Source organism: Passer domesticus, chromosome 7 (genome assembly GCF_036417665.1).
Source record: "Passer domesticus isolate bPasDom1 chromosome 7, bPasDom1.hap1, whole genome shotgun sequence".
NCBI lineage: Eukaryota > Metazoa > Chordata > Aves > Passeriformes > Passeridae > Passer > Passer domesticus.
In genome coordinates, this window is record NC_087480.1 from 53,921,947 (window position 1) to 53,949,450 (window position 27,504).

Here is a 27,504-nt window from a genome sequence, read left to right on the forward strand (position 1 = left end):
TTCAGCATCTGAACTCACCAGACTGCTCTCAGCATCACCCTCCCCACTTTCCCCCACACTGATGCAGCAATGGCAACTGATGTCATGAACAACCTGGCTGGAGAATGGCCCTCAGTTTTCCCCAGGAAGGTGCTTTGCTGTCTGCCCAGCTGAGGCATTTACCTGATCTGTAAATCACTGAACAGGTCCCTAAATCAGGGGTCTGTTCAGGGGTCTGTTTAACATGTCTGTTTAACATGTCTGTGCCATGTCTGTGCCATGGAGCTTCTCCCAGGCAGAGCATCTCCTCGGGGCGGGGTGTGCCATGGAGCTTCCCCTGGTTTGGCACGGGTCAGAGGGTGGTGACTCAGGCTGCGTGACTGTCACACTCCCTGTGTGACTCAGACTTGCTGCTGGCCACGGGAGGCAGCTGGATGACTGCAGCATCCCTGGGAGGCAGATGAGTACCAAGGGCAGTGTCACCCCTTCTCTGTCCCGGCAGGCTTGGGAAAGGAGTCACCCTAATGATCACTGCTCATGATAGTGCCTTATTTCAACACACACTTGCTTATTCAAAGCATCTCCTTCATCACTCCTCCTCTGTCCTCCAGCCTCTTCTTCCACCTTGAGAGTGAAGGATGGGTCAAGAACCAGCACACGATTGTCACAGTGTGGCTGGAAGCACCAAACAGTGGAATGGCATAAGTGTAGCCACAGAAATGCTTGCTCAGTTTTCCCTGAAGAGTTTGTGGGTAATAAATCCCCATCTTTTCCCATTGCTTAACTGGAAGGAATAATGAGAAACAGGAGTGATGACAGATCAGTTAGTATTTCTCTCAGCTTATGGTTAAACAGAGAACAGTAAACTTTGCAGGACTCCCTGCACAGCTGAACTGCTGGATGGTGTGGAGATCTAGACAGTAAATGAGCTCAGGAAGGGGACAAGCTCAGGAAGGGGACAAGCTCTCTTGGCAGCTGTTTAAACCCACGGGCTGACTGCAAGCCTTTGCCAAAAAGTCTCTTGGCCAAACAATGGCACAGCCAGAGGGGGAATCCTGCACTTACCCGGTTATCCTCTCCCACAAACATCTGCTCCTGCCCACTGCTGGAAGTACAATATTGCAATAAACAGCTCCTTGGTCTCACACCATACAAGAAATGATATTAAACTGTTGCTATTGGATCCCTTTGGTCCAGCATTAACTCCTTTATTTTGTTTTTTTGACTCAGTTTAACTCTAACAACAGAGGACAATTTAGACAGAGACGGATTTCTGCTGACTATTTTAAAACAGAATTTAGTGCCACTTTATTAAAACATTAGCTCAGAGTTTTGAACTCACTATCTACTTTGCTTCATATCGGGCAGAAGGTGGCCGGAGTGAAGAGCAGGGAATGAAAAGCCATCCCGCTGGAGGCTGGCTCCCAGAAATCACACATTTCTCTCCGTGCCACGGGCAAGAGCCTCCACCTCCTTCATGAAGCGCAGACACAGCTCCTCCTGCCACGGCAGGGCCACGCACTGCACGGCCACGGGCAGCCCCAGGGCTCCTGACACCGCCTGCAAAGTTCAGCACAGTGCTGAGTCAGGCACCAGGGCAGGCACGGGACAGTGCAGGAAGGGAGGGCAGAGGAAGACGAGCGAGGGCACAGCTGCCAGGCTGGCAAACACCAGGGTGCTGAACCAGCGCTGCAAACCGCGCTGCTAAACAAGTTCCCTCTCCCTCTAGGAGGTGTAGACAAGCCTTGGGACCATGTCCCAGAGGTGCCACTCTGCTGGTTCTAAGTCTTGAGCTCTTCTCCTGCTGACCTCTTTCAACCTCTTGTCCCAGGGGTCTCCGTAGTGCCCTCGGTAGTGCTGCAGCTCTTCTTCATCAGCCCTCGTGACCGTGCTGACCGGCACCACCCCGGCAGGGAAGTCCAACACGTTGTACAGATTGGTGTAGGAGGTTGCAGCTGCAACACAGAGCATGCAAAATGGCAAAATTTAATGTGCTGGGCCAGCAATGACCTTCAGATGGTAAGCTGAGTTGCAGGAATTGCAGGCTGGAGTTGCTGGTCCAGAGGAGGCCCTGAAAACATGGTGCCCGAAAGGGACTTTTGATGGAGAGGTTTGAGTGACAGAGAGCAGAGTGACCTGTGCATTCACCTGTCACTCGTGTGGAGATTAGATGTGCTCTGTGAGGGACCAATTCAGAGTCCACATCTATTCCTGGGGAAAAATCCCAGCTACCTTTCCAAGATATTCCGGATGTCCAGTTATGTAACACCACCGTGGGGATTTTGGATCCCAAAAGGTGGACCCTGACTTGCTGGAAGCTATAAAAAAAAGGCCTTTTTCTGCAAGTCACAAGCCATGAGCCTTCCTGCTGTTGGCAGAGTCTTGGGAAATGTGAGACAGCTGCATCCGAAAGAGCCTGGTCCTGTACCAAAACCTACCACAGCTGTCCTCACTGCCACTCTTTTTCTGCAGCAGAAAAACAGGGAACACTCACCCAGGAACAACCAGGACAGAGGGACCCCTTAGTGCTGCCCCGTTATTATCCACACATCTTCAGCTCAGATGAGGTGGGGGTGTGAGAAGACCCAGCCAGAGGCCTCTCCTTTGCTTTCTCCCAGAGGGAAGAGCCAGCACCGGGCATGGTTTGGGGAATGTCCATGGGACTCAAGTGTCCTGCTGCAGCTCTGCCCACAAGCACAGCCCTGGGTGTGTGCAGAGGCTCCTCAGGGCACATTACCAAAGAGCTTCCCAGCGTAGCCGTGGTTGAAGGCTGGCCCCAGCACGGGACAGAGGATCACATCCAGCCCCAGTTGCCTCCATTTGCTGATGAACTCAGTGCGGTAGTCCTGGAAGGAAAGGCACAGAAGATGTCAGATGTGTCTGTTGGACAGCAGCTGCAGATCAATGCTGACACAGGAAAAGGAGGGAGAAAGCCTTCCTGGATACAACAAAAAAATTATTTAAGATAAAATCTGAACTGTGCTTTGAAAGGGTCAAGGGAGTTTGTTCTTCCATTTTTAGGTTTCCTGTCAGAATACCATGTGCTGCCCAGACCTAGATATTAATGCTAGGTGTGTGTTTCAGAACTGATTTATCTGAGTATTAACCCAATTCTTTCCATGAACAGCTTTGTTTTAGAATCATATTGAATGGAGATCAACAGCAGTTTTTTTGGATGACTAAAAAGTCACATTTCCTAAAAGCTTTGGTTATTCTGGTAAAAAGTATTAAAAACCACAAAGCCAAAATACTTCCACAAAACCTTCTTTCATTCTGCATTAGGATACAGGTAAGGAAAGGAAGCAGCAAGAGACATTTGGGCAAGCCCCAGGACATCCCCCACAACAGAGGAGGCACAGCTTCAGGATTGGACTGCAGCTCCAAGAGAGACCCAGATTTGTAGTCTGGTTTAGCACAGCTTTGCTGAACACCAGGCAATGAATGAATCCATCCTCAAAGAGATGCCCCACTTTGCCTTAGCAAACAGACACAGGTAGAATCACAGTTTTTTCTGCAGCATTTTCTGGCTACAGGGACACCTCTGTGCCATGGCCCAGCCCCTGTCCTGCACAGCCCTTTCACAGAAGTTTTCTGTACAAGAGTCTTCCAGTTCTCTCACAAAAGGCCTGGCCTTGGGGCTATTTTCTAGTCTGACCTAATTTCCACCTGCAGTCTGAGATCCTTCCTGCTGAAAGTTCAACAAAGGAGATGTGTTTCCAGGAAATACAGTCACTGCAGTTAACCTGATTTTATTTTTTTTTTTTCGGGAGAAAAGCTGGTCACTAGCCAAAAGTTTTGAATCAGCTCTTGTTTGCAGTAGATGAAAACATGTGAATATGGTTTCACTGAACTGTAACAATTAAAAATATTTCTGAAGCCATCAAATTTTTAAAGTGTTTTCTTTTCGGCTTTTTTTTGTTTTGTTGTTTGTTTGTTTGTTTTTGTGGTGTCTCTTTTTTGTATGTGTTTTGTTGGTTCATCTGTCTTGGGTTTTTTATGTTTATTTTTTGGGTTTGGTTTTCTGTTTTCACAAATGGGAGAGGAATCTATTTTCACCTTAAAAAAAACCCCATGCCCATTTCATTTCAAACACTCCCACCAGTAACCAGGCAGCTTTTTAGGAGTTTTTGCTCTGCCCTATAATTTGTCAGACCACAGTGCACACGCATGGAGTGAGTGGCACTGATGGAGGCTGGTGGTGCAGGCTGGGGGGATGCTTCTCCTCGGGGAGGATTGTGAGAGTGTCCCAGGGAACACAGATCCTGCCTTGTGGGAGGACACCAAAACAGCCTCCTCAGCGTTGCAAAACACCAGCTGAAAGAGGATACTCTCTATAAATAGACGGAGACGGCGGAAAATACCAGAGAGGAGAGGTGCTATTTAAACCCAAGGACAAAAATAAAATAAGGATAAAGTGGAAGGGAGTACAGAGCAAAGGAAACATGGTGGTTTCCAACCATCGGAGCAGAGACAAGAGGAGGCTCAATAAAATTAAATTGAAGCATAAAACTCAGCTGGTTTAAAAGAGGAACCTGGTCAGCTTGTGGCAGCACTGGATGCAGTTGTCCAGGAAAAAACTTCCTGTCTGAGGTTCCTGATCTCAAATGAGTTCACAAGGAAGTCACAGGGTTCATATACAAGATTTTTGACTTCTAATGTCTCTGCTTGATAGTTCAAGCATGGCCTTAGGTCAGAACAGTAACACCTAATACTTGAAATTAAGAATTTACAACAAGAGACAGAAAAGACAAAGTAAAGCCTCATTTTTAGTGGCTGTTTCTATGCTGGTTTTGCTTAGACAGTGCAGGGCAAAGTATGGTGGATAATTTCCAACCCCAAGTCCATCACAGAGTGCAAAGCAATTCCTCAGAAACTTTAGAGACCTCTCACTATAGTAAGAAAAATAAAGTTAAAGTCACATTACCACCACTGCTGCATGCTGATCCCAGAGATTTTTGGCAGATCTGGAAAGGTGGCAGAATTAATGAGATTTGTGACTGTGGCAACAGAAAACAATTAATAAATGCACAGACAGCCCATTTTTTGGGTAACTGCATGATCCTTCTGGGAACAAGCAACGGTACCACCCAGCTGATCGCCTGGAGCACACATGCTTACAGGTACCTCAAAAGAGCTTTTGTTAAAGCACACCAGAAGATCTGGATAAAAATCAGTCTTCCAAATTAATTTACTATCAGCTTGGCGTGCCTGTGCCTCTTTTGGAGGTGCAGCTACCTCACACCACACGTGCAGGCAGAGACCTCTGCACTGACTTGGCACGTGATGCTCTGGGTACCACCCAGATGGGGAAACCAGCCCTTATCTGCCTGTGCTGATCTCCAGGGAGTCACCCTGGCCCTGTCACTCTGAGGATCCTTAAGCTCTTAAGACACCCTCTGGCTGAGGAGCCCAGGATCAGCCAGCGCTGAGCCCAGGAGGTGCAGAGGCAGCACACACCCGCCTGGCTCAGCTGTGACACACAGGGCTTTGCACAGCCAGCTGGCCTCCATCCACCTGCATCAGCAGGAGGGCACAGCCAAGCACATCCCCCTTCTCCAGAGCTGCCCCAGAGTGTCTTACCCCACTCCACAGAGAGCGCCCAGATCCCGAGCAATTCGTGGGTACTTTCGGAGGAAAGAGAAAAACTTGGGATTAGTCAACAGCAATGCAGCTGGAATAGCTGGCTACCCGTGACTGCATTTTGGGCATCTGTCTTCTCCTAGCAGAGGTGGCTCTGAAGGACAGGCCAGTTCCAGTGAAGAGGGTTGACTCCCACAATAATTTACACATTTAATCACTACAACTCATACAAATAAGGCTCTAGACCACACTAGTAGTCCTGGAAATCATCTTCTGGATGTGGGAATGCTGTTTAGATTCTCGCTAGTGATATTCATTCTCCTGGAGCTCATTGCTGGAAGGGTTGTGTGCTCATAGGTTTCCTGAGAAAGGATCATATTTCGACCTCCCCACACAAAACTCCCACAAAAGGCTGTCAAACTCACTCGATAAGTTCATCTTGGGTTTAAAAATGAAATGAATTTCATTACGACGCCAATCAGGCAATTAACATGAAGCAGCCAAGAATTCCTGGGTGGTACAATTTACCTCCCTGCAAGAGGAAGCCTCCCCACCTTGCAGATCTCCTATAACACAGGTGAGACACATCCACACACTTACTATGGGTTTCAAAATGATAGCCAAGATCCTTTTCACCAGAGCGGGAAGCCTGTAAGTATTGTACTGGGATTTCAGGTTGGGATCCACGATGTCTCCTTTGCTGGAATTGCAGACAGTGAAAAAATCAGGACGAGTCACCTGTAGACAGAGCAATAGGAACAACAGCACTGCTCCCACGGCAGGGTTTGTCTTGGAGGTGAGTTGCTAGAAGAAAAAATCTGCTCATTTCAACAGAAAACACTGAGAAATAAATGCTGAGGTATAAATGTTTGTAGCAAAAGTGAGAGATAAATCAGTACTTCACTGCCTGTGTCATCAGGGCCATAAAGATTGTGGGGGTCTTTGCAGTGGTGGGGCCAGGCACAGCCCTGGGCATGCTGAGGTGAGAGAGTGGCTGGGTGGGCACCCACCCTCTTAGCTGTGTGTGAGCTGCCTGCTGCTCGTGCTGGAGTCACCCTGCCAGAACCTGCTCCTCTGCTGCTCACTGTTCACTTTGTACACACAGTACAAACGCTCTGGGTGCAGCCACTGGCTGCAGGTGCCACAGCCCACGCAGCAATGGGGTTTTACTCACAAGCAGTCCACCAGGTGGGCAGCCCCATCTGAGAAAATCCCTCTGGTGAACAGCTCATCCACCATGTAGTCAATCTTCGGCGGGGCAAAGAGAACAAGCTGCAAGAAAACCATCCCTGTCCAAGAGGCAGCAAAGGTGAAGGACTCAGAGAGCCCTCTGTGAGCCTCCTGCCTCACCAGTGGTCACCACAGGTCAGTGGGAAGTGGTGGGAAACCTACACCTTCCTTTGCTGCTCGAGGACAGCAAGGCCTCATTTCCAGCTGCCTGCTGTCCTCTCCCATTAGCCCTGCACAAGGCATTGATACATACTGGGACCTGGCACGGGCTCCACTCCTCCACATTCTTAGAGAAGAATTCTTAGAAACTCCAAACCACCAATTTCAAATTTTTAAAAAAATCATTTTTGCATCATTGGATCAGCTACCATATAGAAATTTCCACTGGCAGAACCACAGAAAAATGTAGGCTAAAATAAATCCCTGGAGGGTCAACTGCTCCAGCCTCCTTCCCACTTACCCACTAAGAAATCTACAAGCTGTGTTTAACAGCTGAGGGATCACTGAAACTGTTTTGAGTTTGATATTTATGGGAACACCAAGCACGATGAAAACAACAGTGCTTGGGGTGACATGGAGGTATCTGAACATAATTATCACATCTGCTAGGCCAGAGATACAAGCAAGATCACTCCAGCTTAGAAAACAAGCTGTTGCATTTGCCTTTCTCTTTTACGGGGAGCAAACGCGGAGACGGAAAGTGATTTATCCAGACTTTGTTAGGAGCAGGGTGACAACTCCAGGCAACCGCAGGCATGGAAACCCACCGTGTGGCCTGCATCCTGGAGGAGCTTCCTCGTGTGCCGCACAGCCCGTTTCATGCCGGGCGAGGGCTGGAAGTAACCATCTCCCTCGTAGTACCCAATGCGAAGGGGCTTCGAGCTGGTGTAAACCTGTGAGAAGGAGAGCCACGACTGCATCCAGGAGAGGAGCAAGGCTGGGCTGCTCCCAGGGCTCAGGGAGGCACCAGCAGAGCTCTCCTGGGCTGGGGGGATGAGGGGAGGAGCAGGGCTGGTGAAAAGCAGTGCTGTCAGAACACGGGTCTGCAGCAGCGGTTCTTGCTGTGTTCTTTTCCACACCATCTCCTGCCGGCCAACCCTGCTGTGTGGCTGCTTCTTGGGACACCCTGCTGGGTGCCCTCTGTCCACAAAGATGTGTGTTTCCCTGGGTTCTTTGCTATCTTGGACATGAAACCAGATAGGAATTTCCGGAGGTTGTTTGTTTTTGGCAGGTGGAGTTGCCTCTGAGCCTTACCTGCTCATCGAAGGGCATGGGGGGCACGCTGGGGTCCAGCTGGAACATCTCCTGGCAGAGCAGAGCCCTCATGCACAGGGCCAGGCTGTCCACGTCCCTCGCCATGGGCCCCAGCACCCCTGTCACTGCGAGCACAAAGGGCTGTCACCATGGCCAGGTGGGCTGGTGCTGGCACAGAGCTGCTGGTGGGGCTCCAGCATGGGGGAGTTTCAGGTCAGGGAGAGAAGTGGGGAATGAGGGTAATGGGCAAGGAGCTCCAGCAGGAATGATCTGTCAGTCTCAGAGCAGAGGCAGCCTGATGAGCCTGGAGACCTCCTGGGCCAGGCTTCTGCAGTCCTGAGGGGAGAGGGCTGCAGCCTTCCACCAACGCTGCCTGCCTGCAGCTGGAGCTGTCAGAGTCTCCTGGCAGCATCTCCAGTGAGGCATCCCAGGCCTTTGGCATGCACATCTCACACCTCTCCTGCTACGCATTGCACTGCCTGATTCTGTTCCATCATTGCAGTGATTTCATCCTGCTGAGGTTCAGCCAACACCAGCCACCACAAGGACCAGAGCAAATGGTGCAAAGTAACACCAGGTTGTTTTAACAGGTCACTGCTTTGGCTGGCTGTGAGGCACAGAGCAGAGCAAGCACCCTTGCTGGCATTTCAGTAGTTGGAGATGTAAGAGGCAAAGGTTTGATGTAGGAACATGTCATCATGGACTTACCTGACTGCATTCCTATGAGAGCACCAACAACTCCCTGTTTGCTGGGAACATAATGGGAGAAGCAGATTAGCAGCAGGCTGTAGGGCAGGTCCCCCTGCTGAGTTGCAAACTTCCCATTTGCCCTCAATCAAATCTAGGAAGACAAAAGTTCCTGCAAAGACTTGACACTTCCTAGTCTATGAAAAAGACTAACACAGTCTGGAAGGTGCTAGGGACAGTATTTATTAATCTCTTTTCCCTGCTGCAACTAACTCCTTATCTATGGGCAAACCATCTCTGATAAACAGGAAACTCTTATAAGCAGAGCAAGGGCTGGCAAACATCTGAAAAGGAGTTCATCCTGTAGTATTTGCTTTCAGCTTCTTGGCCAGAGCTATTAAAAACTGAATAAGTCTTTGTTGTGATACAGATTGAAGTCATCTTGTGTTATTAACAGAGCAAGTTCAATGCTAACTTAACCCTGGAGGAAACCACGGGCACTACCACAGTTTGGTGCACTGTGGGGGACACCTTGCAGCCTCCACCGTGTGTGGAAGAAGGGGACAGGAGCTGGGATGTACCTGATCCTGTTGCCCGTGGGTTTGAGGCCGCAGAGCCCGCAGAAGCTGGAGGGCAGGCGGATGCTGCCGGCCACATCCGAGCCGATGCCCAGGATGGAGCCTCCCCCTGCAATCAGAGCTCCCTCCCCTCCCGAGGAGCCCCCGGGGCTCTTCTGGGGGTTGAGAGGGTTCAATGTCTGCCCAAAGATGAGGTTGCTGCAGTCGTAGCTGGGGAGAGGAAGGTACTCAGGTGAGTGAGGTACTTCTGCCTCTGCAAACCATAAATGCAGGGCACAGAGCACCATGCGGGGATGGGTGTGGAATTAAGGTAGAATTGGCATTTGTTGAGACAGCTGAATTTAAGAAGAAAGAGGCAGCAAATACAAGAGAAATAATTTTAGATCGAAGTAAGGAGGTGATTAATGTTCGCAATTAGCTTGGATAGCAAGAGGCACGTGTCACAGTGTTTCCATGAAGGCAAACATGGCATTACTTTATCATGGTCTGTGGGATGTTGGTTTTCACAAAGGGGATTCCCCCCTGGTGCTTTAGAACCTGGACAATGACGCTGTCTTCTTCCTTCACTTGGCCCAGAAATTTCACCATCCCTCCAGAGGAGACGTGGCCCTTGGGGATGGGAAACAAAGCTCTTGAGGTGCAGGAGAGATGCTCTTTGGAGCTGTGACAAAACCAGACCTAATTCATGATGCCTCTTGAATGCTTCTTGGTGGCAAAGCTCCCACCTAACTTTTCTCAGAGGCAGAACAGGATCTGACTATCCCAGGGAAAACCAGATCAGAACAGACTACAAGTTTCTGCAGAAACCAAAATTTTAATCATGAGAAAGGCAGGTTTGCTGGTCCCACAATATTGGATCCAGAACATCTTTGTCTGAGGGAATTCTTAGCCAGTCCTGATGGGGATGGGACATCCTGGCCTGTTCCCAGAACCACAGTAAGAGGCAGAGGAACTGGGGATGTACCTTGCAGTTAATGTGGTCCTTGATGCTGATGGGAATGCCATAGAGCAGCCCCTTCTCCTTTTGCTTCTTCAGTTTCTGGAGCTGATCCTCACATCCATGAATGAAGTCTGTCACGCAGTTCACCTCCCGATTCACCTCCAAAGCCTCTCCAGGACAGAGAAGAACATCAAGACAGATGAATGGATGGAAGGAGACATTACGTATTGAGTTTTAAGCTGAATTTTCAACCTTCTCAAAGCTTTGGCATTATTGAGATTTTACCTATAAATTTAATGTATTTCTTTCTATTTTTCTGCCCTGGATTCTGTCCTGCTTATTTGCCTCTAAGCCACCCTTCAGACATAACAGTACCAAAAATTGTAATCCCCAGCATTGCTGGCAGTCTCAGCAAATGAGCTGATTTTTAATTTGAAAGTCCCACTGTAGGGAGAGCCCTGCAGCATCTCTGCCATGCTGAAGGTGTCACCCACCTTGTCCATGTAGGAGTAGAGGACACTTTCTGGGGACAAGGACCCCTCCTTCAGCTTCTCTGCCAGCTCCACAATGGTCAGTGAGAGGATTTGTGAGGTCTGGGTGCCCGGGTTCTGCAAAGGGTGGAGAATTGGGTACAGAAGGAAGAAAAGCACAGAAAAGGTTGGTTAAGGCTGCAAATACCCAATTCTAACATCTGCCCAGCAATCACCTTGAGTGGAAAATTCTAGGATATATGCCCTGTAGACATGCAGACCTCACACAGAGCACTGTGTGTGCTGGAGTGGGGAATTTACAGATGGGGAATTTGCTGAGTCTGAATTCATAAAACTGGAACCAAAACAGGCAGAAAGCTGCACCTTGACTGGAGAGTTGCATGAACCTGTGAGAGTGGTTAGACCTGTCTCTGTTTACCCTCTTAAAGGCCTTCACTCCCCTTCTAGCTCTAACTCACTGAATAGCAGTTCAACCAGCTAAAGTTTTACAAAATTTATCATTAACAAGGGGGAAAAAAAGCGTGTGGGCTGTTTGCAACCTCCCTTCCAAGAAAAAAAATAGCAGGAGATATTTCTTCTGGGTTTAAGACAATTCCAAAAGCCTGACCTCCTAAAATCCAGGTGCTTCTTTACCTGGGCATGGCCAGGAGGAAATGGCTTTTGGTCACTGATGTGCAGATGTTGGAAGGATGTAGAACCTCTTGTACTTTGAGGATGATGGGGCAGACAGATCCCTAGGGAGGGCAGAGGAAAGAGGATGGGAGAGGAAAGGCTTGGCAGTAGGGATGGATGAGGAGAATGGGCATGGGAGGTCTGGGGTGGTTTGACAAGGTCCCAAGCTCCAATTCTTCTTTCATCCTCAGGATTTCCTCAATGGGTCTGTATTGATACATACTTAATTTACACTGGCTTTTTTGGGAGGGCTTTTTGAGGCAATGAAGGGTGATGACCCTCACAAAACCTTGAGCTGGTGATGCTCCACAACATGTCCATGCCCCAGCCACAATTCACAGAGGGATTGATCAGAGTTCCCCCATTTCTTTGGTTATCCAAATTATAATCCCTTCCTTGCACATACCCCAGATTTACCTCTTGTTTAAGCCTGCTAGCTGCCTTCTCCATTCTCTCCAGGGCCAGATGCCGAGACCTCCTTGCCTCATCCATCTTCTGCTGGACCTGCCTCCTTCCCAGCCATTTCAGAAGCAGCACAGCTGCAGCTGAGCTGCAGAGCAGAGCCGAGAGGGCACGGAGGTCTCCCCAGGACGGATCCAGGACCTGCCACAGTCGCTCTTGGGTCATGACTTCTGTCTCTCCAGGCCAGCTGCAGACACCTGGCTCTCCCACCTGCTCCTCTTGGAGGGGTGATGAATGCAGACTGTGCTCACCTACTGTGCAGCACCAGCTCTGTTAAAGCAGAGCTGCTTTAACAAAGTCCAGGAATGGACTTTGCAGAGCGTGGACTTTGAAAGGGTCTGGCTGCTGGAGCAGCACTGTGGGTTAGGCTGCAAAGAGTGTGCTCAGCTTACTCAGCCTGGGGATGTCCCCAAGGCAGGGCTGTCCCCAAGGCTGTGTCTCCCCAGCCAGTGGCTGTGGCTGTACCTGGCTACACACAGAGCTGAATGCCAGCAAAGCCCAGCTCTGGGCTGGCCCTGCCATACCCACGAGTAATTAATGAACACTTAAGCACATTAAAAAGAAGTGCTCAGCCATCACCCCTGTCCCTCAGGCAGCATCACCTGCAGCCCTCTGAGCCTGGGAAAACACAATTCTGCTTGTCCTGGGGAACCTCATGTAGGGAGTCCAAGTGTCCCTGTGGAGAGATGGGAGCTCAGGAGGTCCAAGAGAATGAAGGTGCAACAGTGACTCTGGAAATGCAGTGTGGAAGGGGCTCTCTGAAAGTGCCTTCAAGGAGTGACTGCTCTGTATCATTTTCAAGAAAAGACCCTTTGAAAAGCATTTTGGCAACCTGAATCAGAGCGTGAGCACTTTTGGAAATCCCCTCCGAGGGATCCAGAGTCTGCTCTCCTGTTTCTAACCAATCCTCCAGCCAGCAGAATGCAAAGGAGCTGGACCATGTAGTCTTACCAGCTGCCCCTTGCCATGGATGCTCCCCTGCCCAGGACTGTTCTGTGGCTTAGTGCCAAAAGGAGAGGCTGAAAAAAATTCATCTCCTCTCAGTTCTCAAGCACCTGCAAGCCCCCAGGGAAGGGGCAGGGGATGCCTCTGAGAGCTCATTGCCAAGAGACAAGGCAGAGATGCTGGCTCTGCTCCAGTCAGCAGGGTAGCACAGCTTGTAAGGGGAGAGCATCCAGAGTAACCACTGCTCTCTGTGGAGGGGTCTCATTTGGGAACTGAAGCCAGTGGTCGTGCTGCTGTATCGTGTTACCTTCTTGCCTGTTACAGGCATGTCCTGTGGGATTACTCCTGTGTCAGCACGGAGGAAGCTTGAGGAAGACATGAGACCTTGCAGAGAAACTGCTGACAGGAAGACTGAGGAGGATCCTCCCTGTTTGGACAGGGCGGGCAGCAAAATGAGCCAAACAGCTCAGTGGGGATGTCACCAACCTCTCCCCATTGACTGGTCTTCACTGCCCCATCCCAGCCTTCAGTGCTTCACTGCTGCCACTCACACCATCCTCTTGCTGCCCAGGCTGGGCTGGGAGCAGCCTGCAGCTGGCCCTTGTGGCAGCCCCAAGTCCCCAGAGCCACCCAGCAGCTCCGGCCCCGCCTGGTGCACTGTCCCATGGCCATGGGCATGGCTTGCTGGAGGCTCAGGGCTTCCAGTGAGGAATAATTACAGGTTCAGATTCATGGTTTGGACTCCTGCACCCTGCCCATCTCCATGCCAGGGAGAGAGTGGTAAACTAACAATGATGTGGAGCTTGGCTGTGGGAGCAGGGGTGCAGGTGGCACTGCCTTTCCTGGGACAAGTCCTCCAGGCTTGAATTTTAAAATAAACTTATAACCTCATCCAGCATTTCCCATGTGGGAAGAAAGCACCTGTAACCCCACCCAGGCTCTTCTGGGCTTGGCTCTACATAGCATGGGATGCCTGGAGCTCCCTCCCTCCTAACCCTGCTGATAAAGAATGGGGACCCTTGGGGGCTGCTTTCTCCTTGGCTCTGATAAACACTATCCCAAGCCCTTGAAAACACTCCATGCTTTTGCATGGTTTAAACTATGATAATACATTAAAAACCCAAACATTAATCCTGCCAGAACTTTTTTTACAATCTGCTTTTGGCATTCCTGTATTGAGAAAACACTTTTGCATTGTGTTATTCCTTTTGGAACACCCTTGGAAACCTGCAGGGAGCAGCCAGTGCTGCCAACCCCAGCGACAGGGGCTGCCAGGGCCTGGAAAATCCTGCTGGAAAACCTGGCATGGGCCCAATGGGAGGAGAAGATGTGCAGGGCAGGCTGTCTGCTGTCCATCTGACCTTGGCACACTGCTCAATACAGGCTTCAAACTGAAAGGGGGTGGATTTAGGTAAGATATAAGAAATTCTTTCCTTGGGGGTGGTGAGGCCCTGGCACAGGTTGGCCAGAGAAGCTGTGGATGCCTCATTCCTGGCAGTGTTGAAGACCTGGCTGGGTGGGATTCTGAGCAACCTGGTCTACTGGAAGGTGTCCCTGCCCGTGGAAGGGGACTGGAAGGAGATATCTCTAAAGGCCCTTCCAACACAAACTGTTCTGCAATTCCATGATTTCTCCTTCATGCTGTGCAGAGTGCCAGCAGCCCTGTGGGAAGTGGGCCAGCTCCATCCCTGCTTGCCAGAGTCTGAATGGAGGCTCAGCTTTCCCTTCTGACTGCTGGTCTGTGCTAGGGAAAACACCAGATTTCATCCTCAGGGGAGCTGAGAACAGAGGGGAAAATCCCTGTTCCTACAGCAGTCCCAGTAGCAGTCTGAGCATCTCAGACAGAACCAGTTCCCGCGCCCCAGTTTCCCCATTTGTAAGAGACAGCTCACGTTCTTGTATTTCCCTGGGGTGATTAAAATCCACCCCAACCCCACACACAAACACAGACTTGAAATAACAGACATAACTCAGATAATAAAAAGCACTATGTTAGGACAATGATTGGAAGAGCTCCACTCATCAGAGCTCGCCTTGCTTTCCCCTTGCTCCCAAATCCAGCAGCCAGCCCAGCCACCGCTGCATCCTCACTGAGGGGAACCAGAGTCCTCTGGGTCACACCAAAGGATGGCCCACGCTGCTGTTAGCTGGATGCTGCTCTGGCTGAGCACCCGGGGCTCAGAAGAAACTGTTCTTCTTCAGGCTGAGGGTCTCCACCTCCTTCATGAAGCGCAGGCACAGCTCCTCCTGCCACGGCAGGGCCACGCACTGCACGGCCACGGGCATCCCCACACTGCCATGGAAAGCCTGGGCACACAGAGAGGGAGAGGCTTGGGGCTGTCCAGAGCAAGGCATGGGGGAGCTCGTGCCCCTGGAGAACCTGGCACCGCTCACCTTCGCCAGGGTCCGGTCCCACCAGTCCTGGTAGTATCCCTTGTAGCCCTTCAGCTGCTCCTCGTCCTCGTCCGTCACCAGCGTGACAGGGACAACGCCAGCGGGGAAGTCCAAGGCGTTGTAGAGCATGGTGTAGCTGACTGCCACTGGGGGAGAGGGGGAGTTTCCAGTGCCAGCCTGCACAGGGAGAGCCTTCACCCCTCTGTATGCAGGATCCCAGCTAATGGGGCACTCCTTCTGGGAGCTCGGGGGCTGAGGGATGGGGATCGGCCCTTCGGCTCCCACTGCCCCGGGGGTTGTTCCAGGTGCACCCCGTGGGCTGGGCAGCAGCTGTCCCAAGAGCTGAGCTCTTCCTGCTGCTGGCCAGCACCCTGGGGATGTGAGGGAGGCAGGAAGGCTGGCCAGCACCACAGCAAAGGTCCCTGTGGGTGCCCTACCTGAGAGCTTCGGGGGGTAGCCGATGCCGAGAGCCGGGCCCAGCATGGGGCACAGCATGACATCCAGATTCAGCTTCTTCCACTGGGCAGTGAACTGGTGGCAAAAGTCCTGAGGAGGAAATGTGCTGGTGGTCAGTGGGGCAGGTGTACTGTCCCACAGCTGCTGGCTGAGGCTGTCCCTGGGCATCCAGCTGGGCTCTTGGCTCTTCTCTGGAGCAGCAAACAGGCTACATCAGGCCTGATCCTGCTAAAATCCAGCAATGCTTGGCTGCCTGGACAATATTCCTCCCAGCTAACAAAGCACCCTCTTCCTGATAAACTGGAGGTGGGCAAAGACTGAGTGCACAGGCACGCGGTGACCTGGGACATGAGCTTTTGTTTTCTGGAAAACCAGAAGGGAAATAAAGGCATGTCTGATGATGTACATTTTTACATGCAGGTGTCAAAAATTCAGGTGTGATTTGGCATCATGAACTTGCCTACATGCTGTCCTAATCTTTAAATGTGCTGAGAACTTGCACATGCAGGTGAGGTCTGTTGAGGAGTGACGTGTTCCCATCTTACATCACCAGAGACCTGATCATCTCCTAACCTTGGTGAGTGCTGAATCTGCCTCCTCCCAAAGAGAAGTCAAACACAAACTATTTAACCCCAAACTTTAATACTTTACCTCGATTTCATGATGAAGGCTCCAGACTTCATCCACTGTGCTGTAAAAGGAAACAAATCCAATGAAAGGCATTCTTCCCTGTGCACACCTTCTTTCTGCCTTATGGCATCCCCTCCTCTTGGCATGATGGATGCATTAACCAGTGCTGAAGCCAACACTGTATTTCATTCCCACAGGCTTCATCCTCTTCCTAAGCAAAGGCTATGACCCTGCTCTCATTCCCACCCTCATTTTCCAAACAGTTTTCCAAACCCAGCAGGGCTATGGTGTTGACACAAATTGCTCTGTTTGCTCCCACCCTTGCATTTTCTGCCTTGCGTTCTCTCAGACACACACAGCTGCAGCAGTATCAATAATGTAGCAAACACTGCTGCAAAACAAATCTTCACAGATTTGCTCAGGCTCAGATTTACTCACTTTTCTTTCATACTTCTTATGATACTTGAAAATCGAGGCACCTGAGCAGGAGAAAATGAAAAAAAAATAAAAATCCCAGCTCTCTCCTCTGAGACAGCTCAGTCACAAACAGAAGCGGTTTCCTCAGTGTTTTCTCAGGCCAGATTTTCCCCAAAGTGGGGAGAAAAGGAACAGAAATAGCATCACTCCAGTTTGGAGATGTGTCTGGCCACAGCCAGGTAATAATGCCCAGAGACTTCTCTATGAGAAAGCCTTACTGCAATGGGAGACAAGTTATTCACATACAGCTTAACTCTGTCTACACTAGAAAGAAATGGGCCTCACGAAAGGTTTGGAAATCCAGGAGAGGAGAGTTTTCAGCCAGTGTGGTGCCTTTGCCAGCCAGAAGAACAGCCTCGTGCCGCCTTTCTCTATCTCTCCTTTGCTGAAAGGGAGAGGGGGGGTTTAGCTGAGCAGTGGTAGAAAGCAATCACAGCAGATCAGCTTTTCCCAGGCCAACCCCTCTGAACAGCCTATCTAAGTGACAAAAGGAGGTTTGCTCCATTCTGTTGGGCAGCACTTGATTCTCACATCATTTACAGGATATCAGCTCCCAGCCCCCTTCCAAGGCTGGTAACAATCCCAAAGAGATCCAAGGTACAGCTGAATCACTACCTACATCCACATCCAGATCTGCTACCTGTATCCCGAGTCCAGCCAGACCCTATGGAGCATTTCTATAGCCAGGCACCAATCCCACCAAACCACTCCAGGCCACACTTACAATTTCCTGACAAAGGAGCTGCCTCCATCTGCGAACATTCCCCTGACACAGTAGTTAAACATCACGTAGTCCACATTTGTGAGTTCAAAGGGCACCAGCTGGAGGGACAATGGAGGAGGGTATCAGTGGCACAGGCACTGTTTGGGAGAAGCCACTGAGGGCTTGAAGCGGGCTGTGCTGAGCTGAGGATTTCCTGACAAGCCCACAGGAAAACCTCCATCCTTCCCTGAAAACAACATTTTCCCTTTGAACAATAACTGCTGAGTCAAGGGACACGGGCTGGGCTTGTCCCCCTCTCCAAGCAGCCCCTACCGTGTGGCCAGCCTCCTCCAGGAGCTGCTTGGTCTCGCGGACGGCGCGTCGCATGGCCGGGCTGGGCATGGTGAAGAAATCGGTTTCATAGTAGCCTATGCGGAGGGGTTTTGTGCTGGAATACACCTGCAGGCAGAGGGAGGTGCTGGCTGGAAGGGTGCCAGGGGAGCCAGCAGCACACCCACGCCACAGGGTGAGCCTGGAAAGCAGCACTTGGCTCTGCCCAGGTGCCCACCCGTGGGTCAGGTGTTTTCGGGCTGCAGCTCTCCCCAGAGGTCTCTGGCCCTTTGGAGGCTCTGTACCTCTTCATTGAAGGGGAGAGGTGGCACTGTGCTGTCCAGGCTGAACATGTCCTCGCTCAGGAGCGCCCGCAGGCACAGCGCCAGGCTCTCCACGTCTTTTGCCAGTGGTCCCACTGCTGCAGCCACTGGAAGAGACCAGAAGAGAGCATTCATGGCTGAGGGTCTTCCAAGGGCATGTTCTGCAGAACCAGGACCTCTTGGCATTGTTTTGTCTCAATCTAGTGTTGGCAACAGTTTCTCTTTAAGAACTGGGCAGAGGATGCCCACAAGTGTCTTCCCACCCCCAGGTCCCTCATTATGGACTGAGTTGCTATCCATTAATATCTACCCTGACGTCTCCATTTCATGACTTAAAATAAACAAAAAGCTTTGTCAATCATGACAGGAGGACAACATCAGACACTCCCTTTGGCTGCTAATCCCACCCTCACGAAGCAGTGACAGACAAGGCCACACCCTGTGGGTAACAGGTTGTATTGTGGTTTATGCTACACAAACAGCTCCTCTCAGCTCATGTTAAAAAAAAAAATCCATGAAAGGGAACCTGCTTCTCTCTAAAAGTGATGGAGAAAGTCCCCCATAACCAGAGGGTCTTTCCCACCCCTGCCCTGCTGCTGGGGGACAGACATCAACTCCTACCTGCCTTCTGCCCAACGACTCCAGCCATTACTCCTCTTTTGCTGTAAAGAAAAGAGACACACAAAATACAGCAGCTGAGTAGTTTTCATTGAAGGGAAGCAATTTAAGCAGATGCAAGTATTAATTAAAATTGCAGATGTGAAGGTTGGCTGAAGGAAGGGCCAAGAGAAAGCTCAAAAGACAAAGTCTAGGCCTGAGTGATTTAGGCCATGTCAGCCAGGAAGAACCATCCCCTCAGCAGGCAGATGAAGAGGCTTCCCCACTTCCATTCTGGGGGAACCAATGCTTCCCTCCATATAGATATTGCCCAGGCAGGAGGGATAAATGAGTTCTTCCCAAGTTTCCCTTGCCCACAGGAGCAGGAGCATCCCAGCAGAGTGGTTGGTAGAGTGGGTGTCACCCAGAGACGTCGCTGCATTTCTCACAGTACCTGATTCTCTTCCCTGTGGGTTTGATTGCACAGATCCCACAGAAGGCAGCAGGAAAACGCAGGCTCCCTCCTACATCTGTCCCAATGCCCAAGATGGACCCACCACCTCCCACAAGTGCTCCTTCTCCACCAGAGGAGCCTCCGGGGGTTCTGGTGTACATCAGAGGGTTGCGGGTCTGACCAAAGATTAAGTTCTTGCAGTCATAGCTGAAGAGAGAGAGAGACAGATTGCAAATGAGGAATTCAGGTATCTGCTGCTGTGGAGTCCAGTCACCACTAAAAGACCTTGAAAAGACAATCAGATAATTCACTAGTTGTTACACTGACATAATTTACTGAGGTTGTGAAGACCATGAGCCTTTTCCTGGTGGTCCCAGGACATGAATCACTGACAGATTATTTCACTGACATTAAACCTACCCCAGAGAGAACCTCTGGCAGCACAAATACAGCAACCCTCCTGGAAAGTCTTCCTGTTCAGGTAGTGCAGTGCCACAGGTCACCCAAAGCTGAGCCCCTGCTTGAGCACAGGCCAAATGCCAACTGCAGAGATATTTGACACTGGATTTCCCCAGAAAGTGGCGCAAAGTCTGATAATCACTGGGGCAACCTCTTTGTGTGGCTTTTTTGAACTGTGGCCAGCCATTACCACATCACCTTAAGGAAGGCATTTCACAGGGCTTGGGCAATGGTGGCCCACAGAGGAGCTTTGCCAGAGCTCACTTGGCAGGACACAGGGACAATAGAAGAATGGCTGTATAGCAGAGCACACCTGAGCACACCACATATCAATGACACCAAGAGTGGTCTTGCCAGATAGAGCAGGAGGTTTGGGGGCATAATAATTTAAAGCCATTAGCTTAACTAGCTTCCCCTTCCATGAATATGTGTTTGCATTTTAGAGTTAATAGGGTCATCTCTGAGAAGTTAATTTTAAGAAAGATAAAAACAGTTTCTCTCCTCTCCTCCTCCTCTTCTGCTTCTTGATTTCATGTGGAACTAGAGATAATTTTTATCCTCAGTGTAAATGTGTTTACTTTTTAAAGTGAAATTTATAGACACAAAGAATGGAGACCAGGTGTTGTTATATAAAAAGAAGTGGGAAATGAGAACGAGACCAGATAGAAACCCTCCCTTGAGAGGAGGAAGAGAGCACTGCTGCTGTGCTGAGGGAATGGAGCACCCACCTACCTGATGAGGGACTGGGGAACATTGGTTTTGACAAATGGAATTGCCCCCTGTCTCTTGAGCACCTGCACCACCACGCTGTCCTCTGCTGCGGGTTTATTGAGGTTTTTTATGAACCCCAGTGTGGAGTCATGACCCTGGGAACAGAGGACAATGAGGTTTCCAGTTGGAGGACTGCAATTCTCCCTGTCCCCATACTTTTATCTACACATTTGAGTGCATATATGCACCTCCAGCAACTCACCCACCACACACACGTTTAAAGGGGTGCTGATGGCAAACCTGACCACACTTCTCTGTTGACTCACGTGGGAGACAGGCAGCAAAGCCCCTCCCCTGTCCAGGCAGCCCATTCCACATCAGCTATGACAAAGTCAAGCCAGGTGCTGAGGTCAAAGCTCCCCCCTCCCCAACCTTCAACCCAGAGGAATTTTGGGATACATGCGGAATTGTGCTGGAGGTACCTGGCAGTCGATGGAGTCTTTGATGCTGACAGGCACCCCATAGAGCAGACCTTGCTTCTCCATCAGCTTGGCTTTGCGGAGCTGGGTCTCGCTTTCCTGCAGAAACTCCGTGATGCAGTTGGTTTCTGTGGCAATTTGGAGGGCCTTGGGGAAAGGAGGACAAGCCCACAGGTGAGTCACAGCCCAAGGTGCTGCACAAAGAGCTCTATTCTGCAAAGGACACCTGCCTTTTTCTCTTCCCCATCTGCACAGCTGGTGTCAGGGCAGCCCTTGCTGCTACTCTTCAAGCCAAACTCCAAGATGGACACAGCGGGGCCATAGTACCAGTCTGTGTGTGCTAAAGGGAGGCACTCAGCTCAGATGAATACCACAGACTGTTCTCCTGTTTGAGCTTCTGGGATGGCATAAATGATAGTCCCTAAGAGGGAGCCCAGGAAGTGATCAGAACATTAGGGCAAAAGTAGAGAATGGACATGAAAACTGACTTTTGAGGTTCATTTGGAGATGGAGGGGAGACAACAGCAGCACTCTGCCACTTCCCTACAGGTATACCTGCCCTAGGGAAGGTGTGGGCTCTCCCGGGAAGGCATGGCTCTGCAGATGCTGCTTGCTGCTCATTTTTCCTCCAAACCAAGCTGAGAGCTATGTCAGGCAGATGCTCAGCTCTCTAACCACTCACAGAAATCCACAGAAGGGCCCAGCACTACCCAGTGAGCAGTGACAGCTCAGCAGCATTTGAGCCAGGTTTGAGCCTTGTGTTGCGCTCCTCCCAAAAGAAGCCAGCCCCACCGTGGGTGAGACGCTGCCCTGCTGCCCTTGCTCCTCACCTTGCCCACGTAGGCATAGAAGACATGGTCCAGAGGCAGGGAGCCATCTCGGAGCTTCCTGGAGAGCTCTGGCAGAGGCAGAGAGAGGACGGAGACCACGTTCACAGAAGGATGCTACGGGAAAGGTGGAACAGGCAATGTCACACTTCTACTTCAGCTGATGGGTTCCTCCTCTCTCCTTGGTGTAACTCACCCCAAAAATATCTGCCGTTTAGTCACTGAAGGTGGTATCTGCCTCAAGACCACATCCTGCTCTACCTGGCACCCGTGAGCACGGTGTGAAACCCCCAGGGCCAATATTAGCCCCGGCTTTCTCAGCCTTTCTTCCTGTTCAGACCAGTCACACCAAGCACCTACTAATTAAAATAAAGCCATTCACACAACCTTGTTCAGACAGGTCATGGCCAGGCCTGGGGGCTTAGTGCAATGCTCTTGCTGAATTATAGTGGGAGTTGGCGTCATGGTTATACAAATGGTTCCATCAAGGAATGAAACCAGAACCAGAGCCAGTTCTTCTCCTGGCACTGTAAGATATTTGCACATAGAATTGCAAAACCAGGGATCCCCTGGACTGGTAATTTTTGGGTCAGCAGAGGTTTTTCGCCATCTACCAAACATCATGAAAAATGTAGTAAACCTCACGCTTCCGAGCTGGACTCTGAACCTGAGCGAGTTTGCTCCAGCCCGAGGCCGGGAGCGCGGGCACCATCGCATCCCTGCAGCTGCGGCTGCACTTTGGCCTCTCTGCTGATAACACATCGCCTGTCGCCTCTTCCTGCTGCCTCCTCAGCCAGCCTGAGCCTCCCGCCACGGCCACGGCGAGCTTTCACACAGGGATTTTCCCCTCCTCGCCGCCCGTGACAGCAATCGGGATAACGCGCTATCCCCCGCTCCCCATCCCCGCCACAGCGGCGATCGCCGCGATGCTGAGGGCTACACACCCACACCGACTTAGAAAGCGAAAATAATAACAACACTTAATCCCCGTGGGTCCATATAAGGAGCCGGGAGAGCACCTGACAGCCGGGCGGGCGCGGAGCGGGGGCCCAGGCGCGCAGCCCCCCGGGGGATGCGGCAGGGGCTCACCTGCTCCCGAAAGCGCCGCGCCGCCGCCTCCATCCGCACCAGGCTGAGCTCCTGCCGCTCCTGCGCCTCCGCCACCTTCCTCCAGAGCGCCCGGCGCCGCCGCCATCGCAGCAGCAGCAGCAGCAGCGCCGAGCCGCCCAGCAGGGCGGGCAGCGGCACCCGCATGGCGCGGCACCGCCACCGGCACCGACACCGGCACCGGCACCGCAGCGGCACCGGCGGCAGCGCAGCCCAGCGCCGCAGCCGCTCCGCCCCGCCCGGCCGGCCAAGGGCACCCGCCCGTGCCGAGAGCGAGCCAAAACCCGGGCGGGATTCCGGGCTGGACAGGGATTAGAGCGGCTGGCTGCGGGCGGGGAGGGGGAGGCTGGGCAGCGGGAAGAGCTGCGGGATGACAGCTCGCTCCTCCCTGTGCTGGGCGGCCTCTGTCTGATAAGGTTTGTGGGGTTTTCCGTTCGCCCAGGGAGGTTTTGGTCTCGCCGTAATTTTTCAGCCCCTCTGGGAACAGTGTTGGCTTGGCAGCTCGAGGGGAGTCCCAAAGGCACCCGGCTCTCCTGCGTTGCTGGAGCCAAGTGGCTGTGTGGGAAAAAGAAGCAGTGAATGTCGCGGGCTGTGCCCGGCGGAGTTCGCCTGTCACTGGCAGGGCACGGGTGTGCCCGCGCTGTGCAAAGCGCCGCGGCTTCGAGCAGCGCTGGCTGGCATCCCTGCGGCCTTGCACTCCGTGTGGAGGGAAACTCCAAAAGAATTTCTTCATCACCAGCCCCACAAGGGGTCTGTCCTTAAAAAAAAAAAAAAAAAACAGCCCTCCACGACTTCCAAAAATATTTCAGAAAATATTTTAAGCTGTCCAGTTTAGATACTGCCCGTAGGATTGTGAAAAGCTGTTGGGAAGAATCTTTTTCACTTCCCAGCAGGATGAAATGTTCCCAAGCCACCCCTGGGCAGATGCTGAGCCAGAAAATGTGATGGAGCTAGATGCACCCAGACTCGATTTTCCTGGCATTATTGCTCAGGCCACTGGCTTTATTTCTTTGTCTTCAGGATCTCGGGGCTCCTCTGGAAGCACCTGAACAACTCGTGCCTGAGCCTGGCACCCTTGGAGAGAGCTGCTGTGCTGTGCATCTACAGTGTCCTGGGGTGTGCTGCACATACTCCGTGTCCTGGGGCTCTTTGCTGAAGGGTTTTGAAGCCTCAAAAATGCTCAGTCCTCATGAACTCCACGTCTTCTTGCTCTGAGAATATGCAGCTGCCTGTTTTCTGCGTCAAGGAAATCACATGCAAGAACAGCAGTTTTCCCAGCAGTTTTTTTTCCTTTAACTTCTTTTTTTTCTTTCCTTCTCCCTGCCCTTTTTGAGATTATGTGGCTCAGAGAGTTATACAGGATTGCAAACTCCCAAGGGCACTGAAGTTGGCTCACAAGAAATGGGTTGGCAGGAGTGCCCTTCCCATGAATCAGGAGGATGTAATCAGTTCAAGGCTGGCAGAGCACGTGATGATCCCTATCTCCCCTTTCCTTCTTTCTCACTCTGGAGGCTCCAATCTCCTGCACTGATCTCACCCCATGACAGCACAATGTCAAAACAGGGCTGCTCCCTGGCAGGTTGTAAAACCATGTGCACTGAGGTCTCTCACAAGATGAGAACAAGAAAAGTGGGGGACTTTGGAGAATTAGAAATTAAAACTAGTTCTTGTGGAAGACAAAATTACTTCTCCAGCCTTCTTCCCCTTAATTTAAGTCCTGCTTAAAATCTCTCATGCAGGAACAATTTTCAACTTCTGCAGTTGAGTTTGTGAAAGGGAAGAAAACAAATTAGGAGAGTTATGCCTGGAGAAGCTGCGCCTCCAGGAGCTGCTGCTGGAGACTCTCCTCCCCTTTCCTGGAGAAGTGTGTGGGGGTGAATAAGTGGGGTTGAAACATCAGTCAGGGCAGTGGTAAGGCTTGGGTCTCTGCTGGGGCCAGCCAGGTCCAGGAGGGTGACTCAGGGCATGGGGAATCCCAAAACACAGCAGGTGCAGCTGTGCCCCAGCTGCCAGCAGAGATGTGGAGGGCAGAGGGGCAGAGGACGGGGAGCTCTGGCGTGTGCAGGTGGTGGCTGGTGATGCCCTGCCCAGGACAATGTGCCTGGGACTGGCTGAGTGAGGTAAAATGCGTCTGGTCTTGTTCCCCATGGCCTGGGGTGGTGGCCAGCTGCTGGCCCTGTGGGCCAAGGGATGTCCCTTTGGGACACTGGTGTCTCCTTGCCAGATGAGCACTGTTCTGCTGTTATATCCATAGGTCTGCCCATATGCTACTGCAAATGGGACTTGAATCTTGGCTTGAATCTCCTGCTCCTCCTCCTGTGCCTGGCAGGGCTGGAGCCTGTGGCTAAGGGAGGCTGAAAGGATCTGCTGGATCTGTGAAGGCTTCTTTCCCCACTGCACACTTACCTCCCTGTGTCCACAGAGCTGTGACTGGGTGGGTGCCACCACACCCCCGAGGTGCTGGAACCCTGCAGTTACCAAAGGAGGAGCACGAAGCTGTCATCATCTTCTGTCTGTGACAAAACACACACTGTCAGCCAGACTGGCTGGGGCTGAAGGACCAGCTAGTTCCTGTTCACCTGACACCAGAGCATGGTAAACACACCGTGGTGTTTTCCCTTAGCACTGCCTCCTGGCATCCTGGAATGCTGTGGCTCCTTTAGCCAGGGTTTATGTGGGAGTGACTAATAGCTGTGTGCTCACAAATTTTTCTTGTGTGAAGCAATCTGTTTCTGGCACTCCCAGCATCCTGGAGCAGGGAGATCCATGGTTTATCTGTGTGTTGTAGGGAAGCAGCATCTCCTGTTGGCCTCCCACAGCTGATTTCATTTACTTTTCTTATTTCCAAGGAGGAAATAAGAAATTGTTTGCCATTCACCCAGGAATTTTACACTTCTGTTCTTCCATTTCACCCTGATGCTTTTAGACTGTTTCCCAGAAATTAACAACCTACTCCTGCCTCCAATTGCCAGTCACCTGCTTCCTGGGATCTGGCTCTCTGGAAGACGATCCAAGCTACAATTACAACAGCCAGCTTCTTGCTTCATTTCTCCTCTCCTTGTTGGTTCCTGACTCTCCAGTGGAGTTAGTCAACATGATCTGCAAGAAGGTGAAGCAGCTTCACTCAGAGCTGGAGTTTAACCCCTGCAAGGTTGTTCAGCAGCTTGGGCAAGAGGCAGTGCCACGTGGGAGCAATTTCTTTTGTCCATGCCAGAAAACTGCGTGTTTCAACCAAGTTGTTCACTCAGTGAGGTTTTTATTGTACACTTTGTAGTCACAAAGGTGTTTGTCCTCCTCGCTGCGTGCTCCCCAGAGCTCTGTCAGTGTGAGGGCCTGTTGCTCCCAAATCTTCTTCAAGCTGGAGTGTGTGAGTTACCACAATCAGTTTGAACACATGGTTTGTTGCCAGCCTTGTGGACCCTGTTCTGAAGCAGATTAGGAAGTGCTCATGTATTTTCTCCACCAGCAGAGTGGAGGAGGAGCTGCCCTGGGAGAGGACCATGACTTGCACATGCAACCTTAATTTGCACAAACTCTCTACATAGGAGCTGTTGCATGGTGGCTTAAAACAAAAGCTGAAGAGATCATAACAGAGGGATCCCTAGAGTGGGAAGGGACCCCTTGAGAGATCCCTGATATTGCTGAAGGCACCCTAAGCAACAGTCTCTGAAAAGCTCCTTTGTATATAAATGAGGGAGTAGGGACTTGTAACAGTGTCTGTGTTACAGGGATCTGAGTTCAAACAGCTTTGTATTAAAAAAAAAAATTAAAAAATGGAAAAAAATTTAAGTGAGTAAACTTACTTCTGTAGTTGTTTTACTCCTGTAGTTGTTTTACACAGCTCAATGAAGATAATTTTATTGGCAATCATGAGTGATTACAGTATTATCTGCCATCAAAAAAGTTATTTTTTGAACGCTAAAGGAATTAATGATACATAAAACTGTGCTTAGATTGAGTGCATTCATCAGCAGAAATGCCTCGTGCTGGCACTGCTGCACTGTAATTACTCCGTCTGCTCAGAGGAGGAGAGCAGAAGATGGGGGAGTTGTGTGTACTGCCACATATTTACGTACACTTACACACTGAGCAGCTCGGGCAGCGGGGAGCAGAGCCAGGGCAGCAAAGCTGGTGAGCAGGGAGACAAGTTTTACACATCCTTTTTCTGTATTGTGAATTACAGAGCGAAGAGTGGGGGTAATCTCTATTTAAAACTTTATAGGGTGAAGCCTGTATGGAGAAGATGACTAAATGCTCCTCAGAATATCAAGGAATGAATCCAGTGTTAGAAGGATGCTGCTTAATGATGTGATCAATTGATAAAACCAGTCCTGGAGTCACAGGCAGTCATTGCCCAGCCCTGGGAGACTGATGGGGATGGTGGGAAGGGCAGAGGTGTTGTCCCCAAGGGACATGTGCCGATGCCATGTGCTTGGGGACAGCCCATTGTGCTGCCCTTTCGTGGGGAGCATGGGCATGTCTCAGCAGGGGTGGGGTGAAGAAATGCAGAAGAAATGCTCCCCAGCTTGCTCCCCACTCTGTGGCCCTTCAAGGGAGACATGACACTGGGGGGAATGTTTACAGGCTGGGGCATTGCAGGAAAAGCTGTTGCAGGGACTTTGGGCAGTGCCTGCAGAGCAGCAGGATGCTTTCCATGATACAAAGGCTTTGGAAGGGCTTTTAAAAGAAGTGTGATAGCTCCAGCCCCTCTACAGAGCCCATGGGCCCCCTGCAGTGAT

At 51.1% G+C, this 27,504-nt stretch overlaps 2 protein-coding genes across 2 annotated transcripts; both read right to left on the reverse strand.

The window, feature by feature from the left end:
- Nucleotides 1–1,089: 1,089 nt before the first annotated feature.
- Nucleotides 1,090–14,659, reverse strand: LOC135305279 (vitamin D3 hydroxylase-associated protein-like). Its single transcript, XM_064428772.1, has 15 exons — nucleotides 11,829–14,659; nucleotides 10,743–10,856; nucleotides 10,273–10,416; nucleotides 9,784–9,917; nucleotides 9,312–9,518; nucleotides 8,752–8,792; nucleotides 8,044–8,168; nucleotides 7,557–7,682; nucleotides 6,734–6,831; nucleotides 6,160–6,259; nucleotides 5,560–5,603; nucleotides 4,904–4,943; nucleotides 2,717–2,825; nucleotides 1,789–1,934; nucleotides 1,090–1,539 (listed from the first exon to the last, which is right to left on the reverse strand). The coding sequence occupies exons 1-15, from the start codon at nucleotides 12,036–12,038 to the stop codon at nucleotides 1,411–1,413; spliced, it is 1,767 nt and encodes a 588-aa protein (XP_064284842.1). The 5' UTR covers nucleotides 12,039–14,659; the 3' UTR covers nucleotides 1,090–1,410.
- A 129-nt stretch (nucleotides 14,660–14,788) lies between these two features.
- On the reverse strand, nucleotides 14,789–23,090 carry LOC135305277 (fatty-acid amide hydrolase 1-like). Its single transcript, XM_064428771.1, has 15 exons — nucleotides 22,748–23,090; nucleotides 21,662–21,775; nucleotides 20,835–20,978; nucleotides 20,374–20,507; nucleotides 19,183–19,389; nucleotides 18,753–18,793; nucleotides 18,114–18,238; nucleotides 17,812–17,937; nucleotides 17,500–17,597; nucleotides 17,061–17,160; nucleotides 16,737–16,777; nucleotides 16,320–16,359; nucleotides 15,650–15,758; nucleotides 15,213–15,358; nucleotides 14,789–15,125 (listed from the first exon to the last, which is right to left on the reverse strand). The coding sequence occupies exons 1-15, from the start codon at nucleotides 22,910–22,912 to the stop codon at nucleotides 14,997–14,999; spliced, it is 1,719 nt and encodes a 572-aa protein (XP_064284841.1). The 5' UTR covers nucleotides 22,913–23,090; the 3' UTR covers nucleotides 14,789–14,996.
- Nucleotides 23,091–27,504: the final 4,414 nt, after the last annotated feature.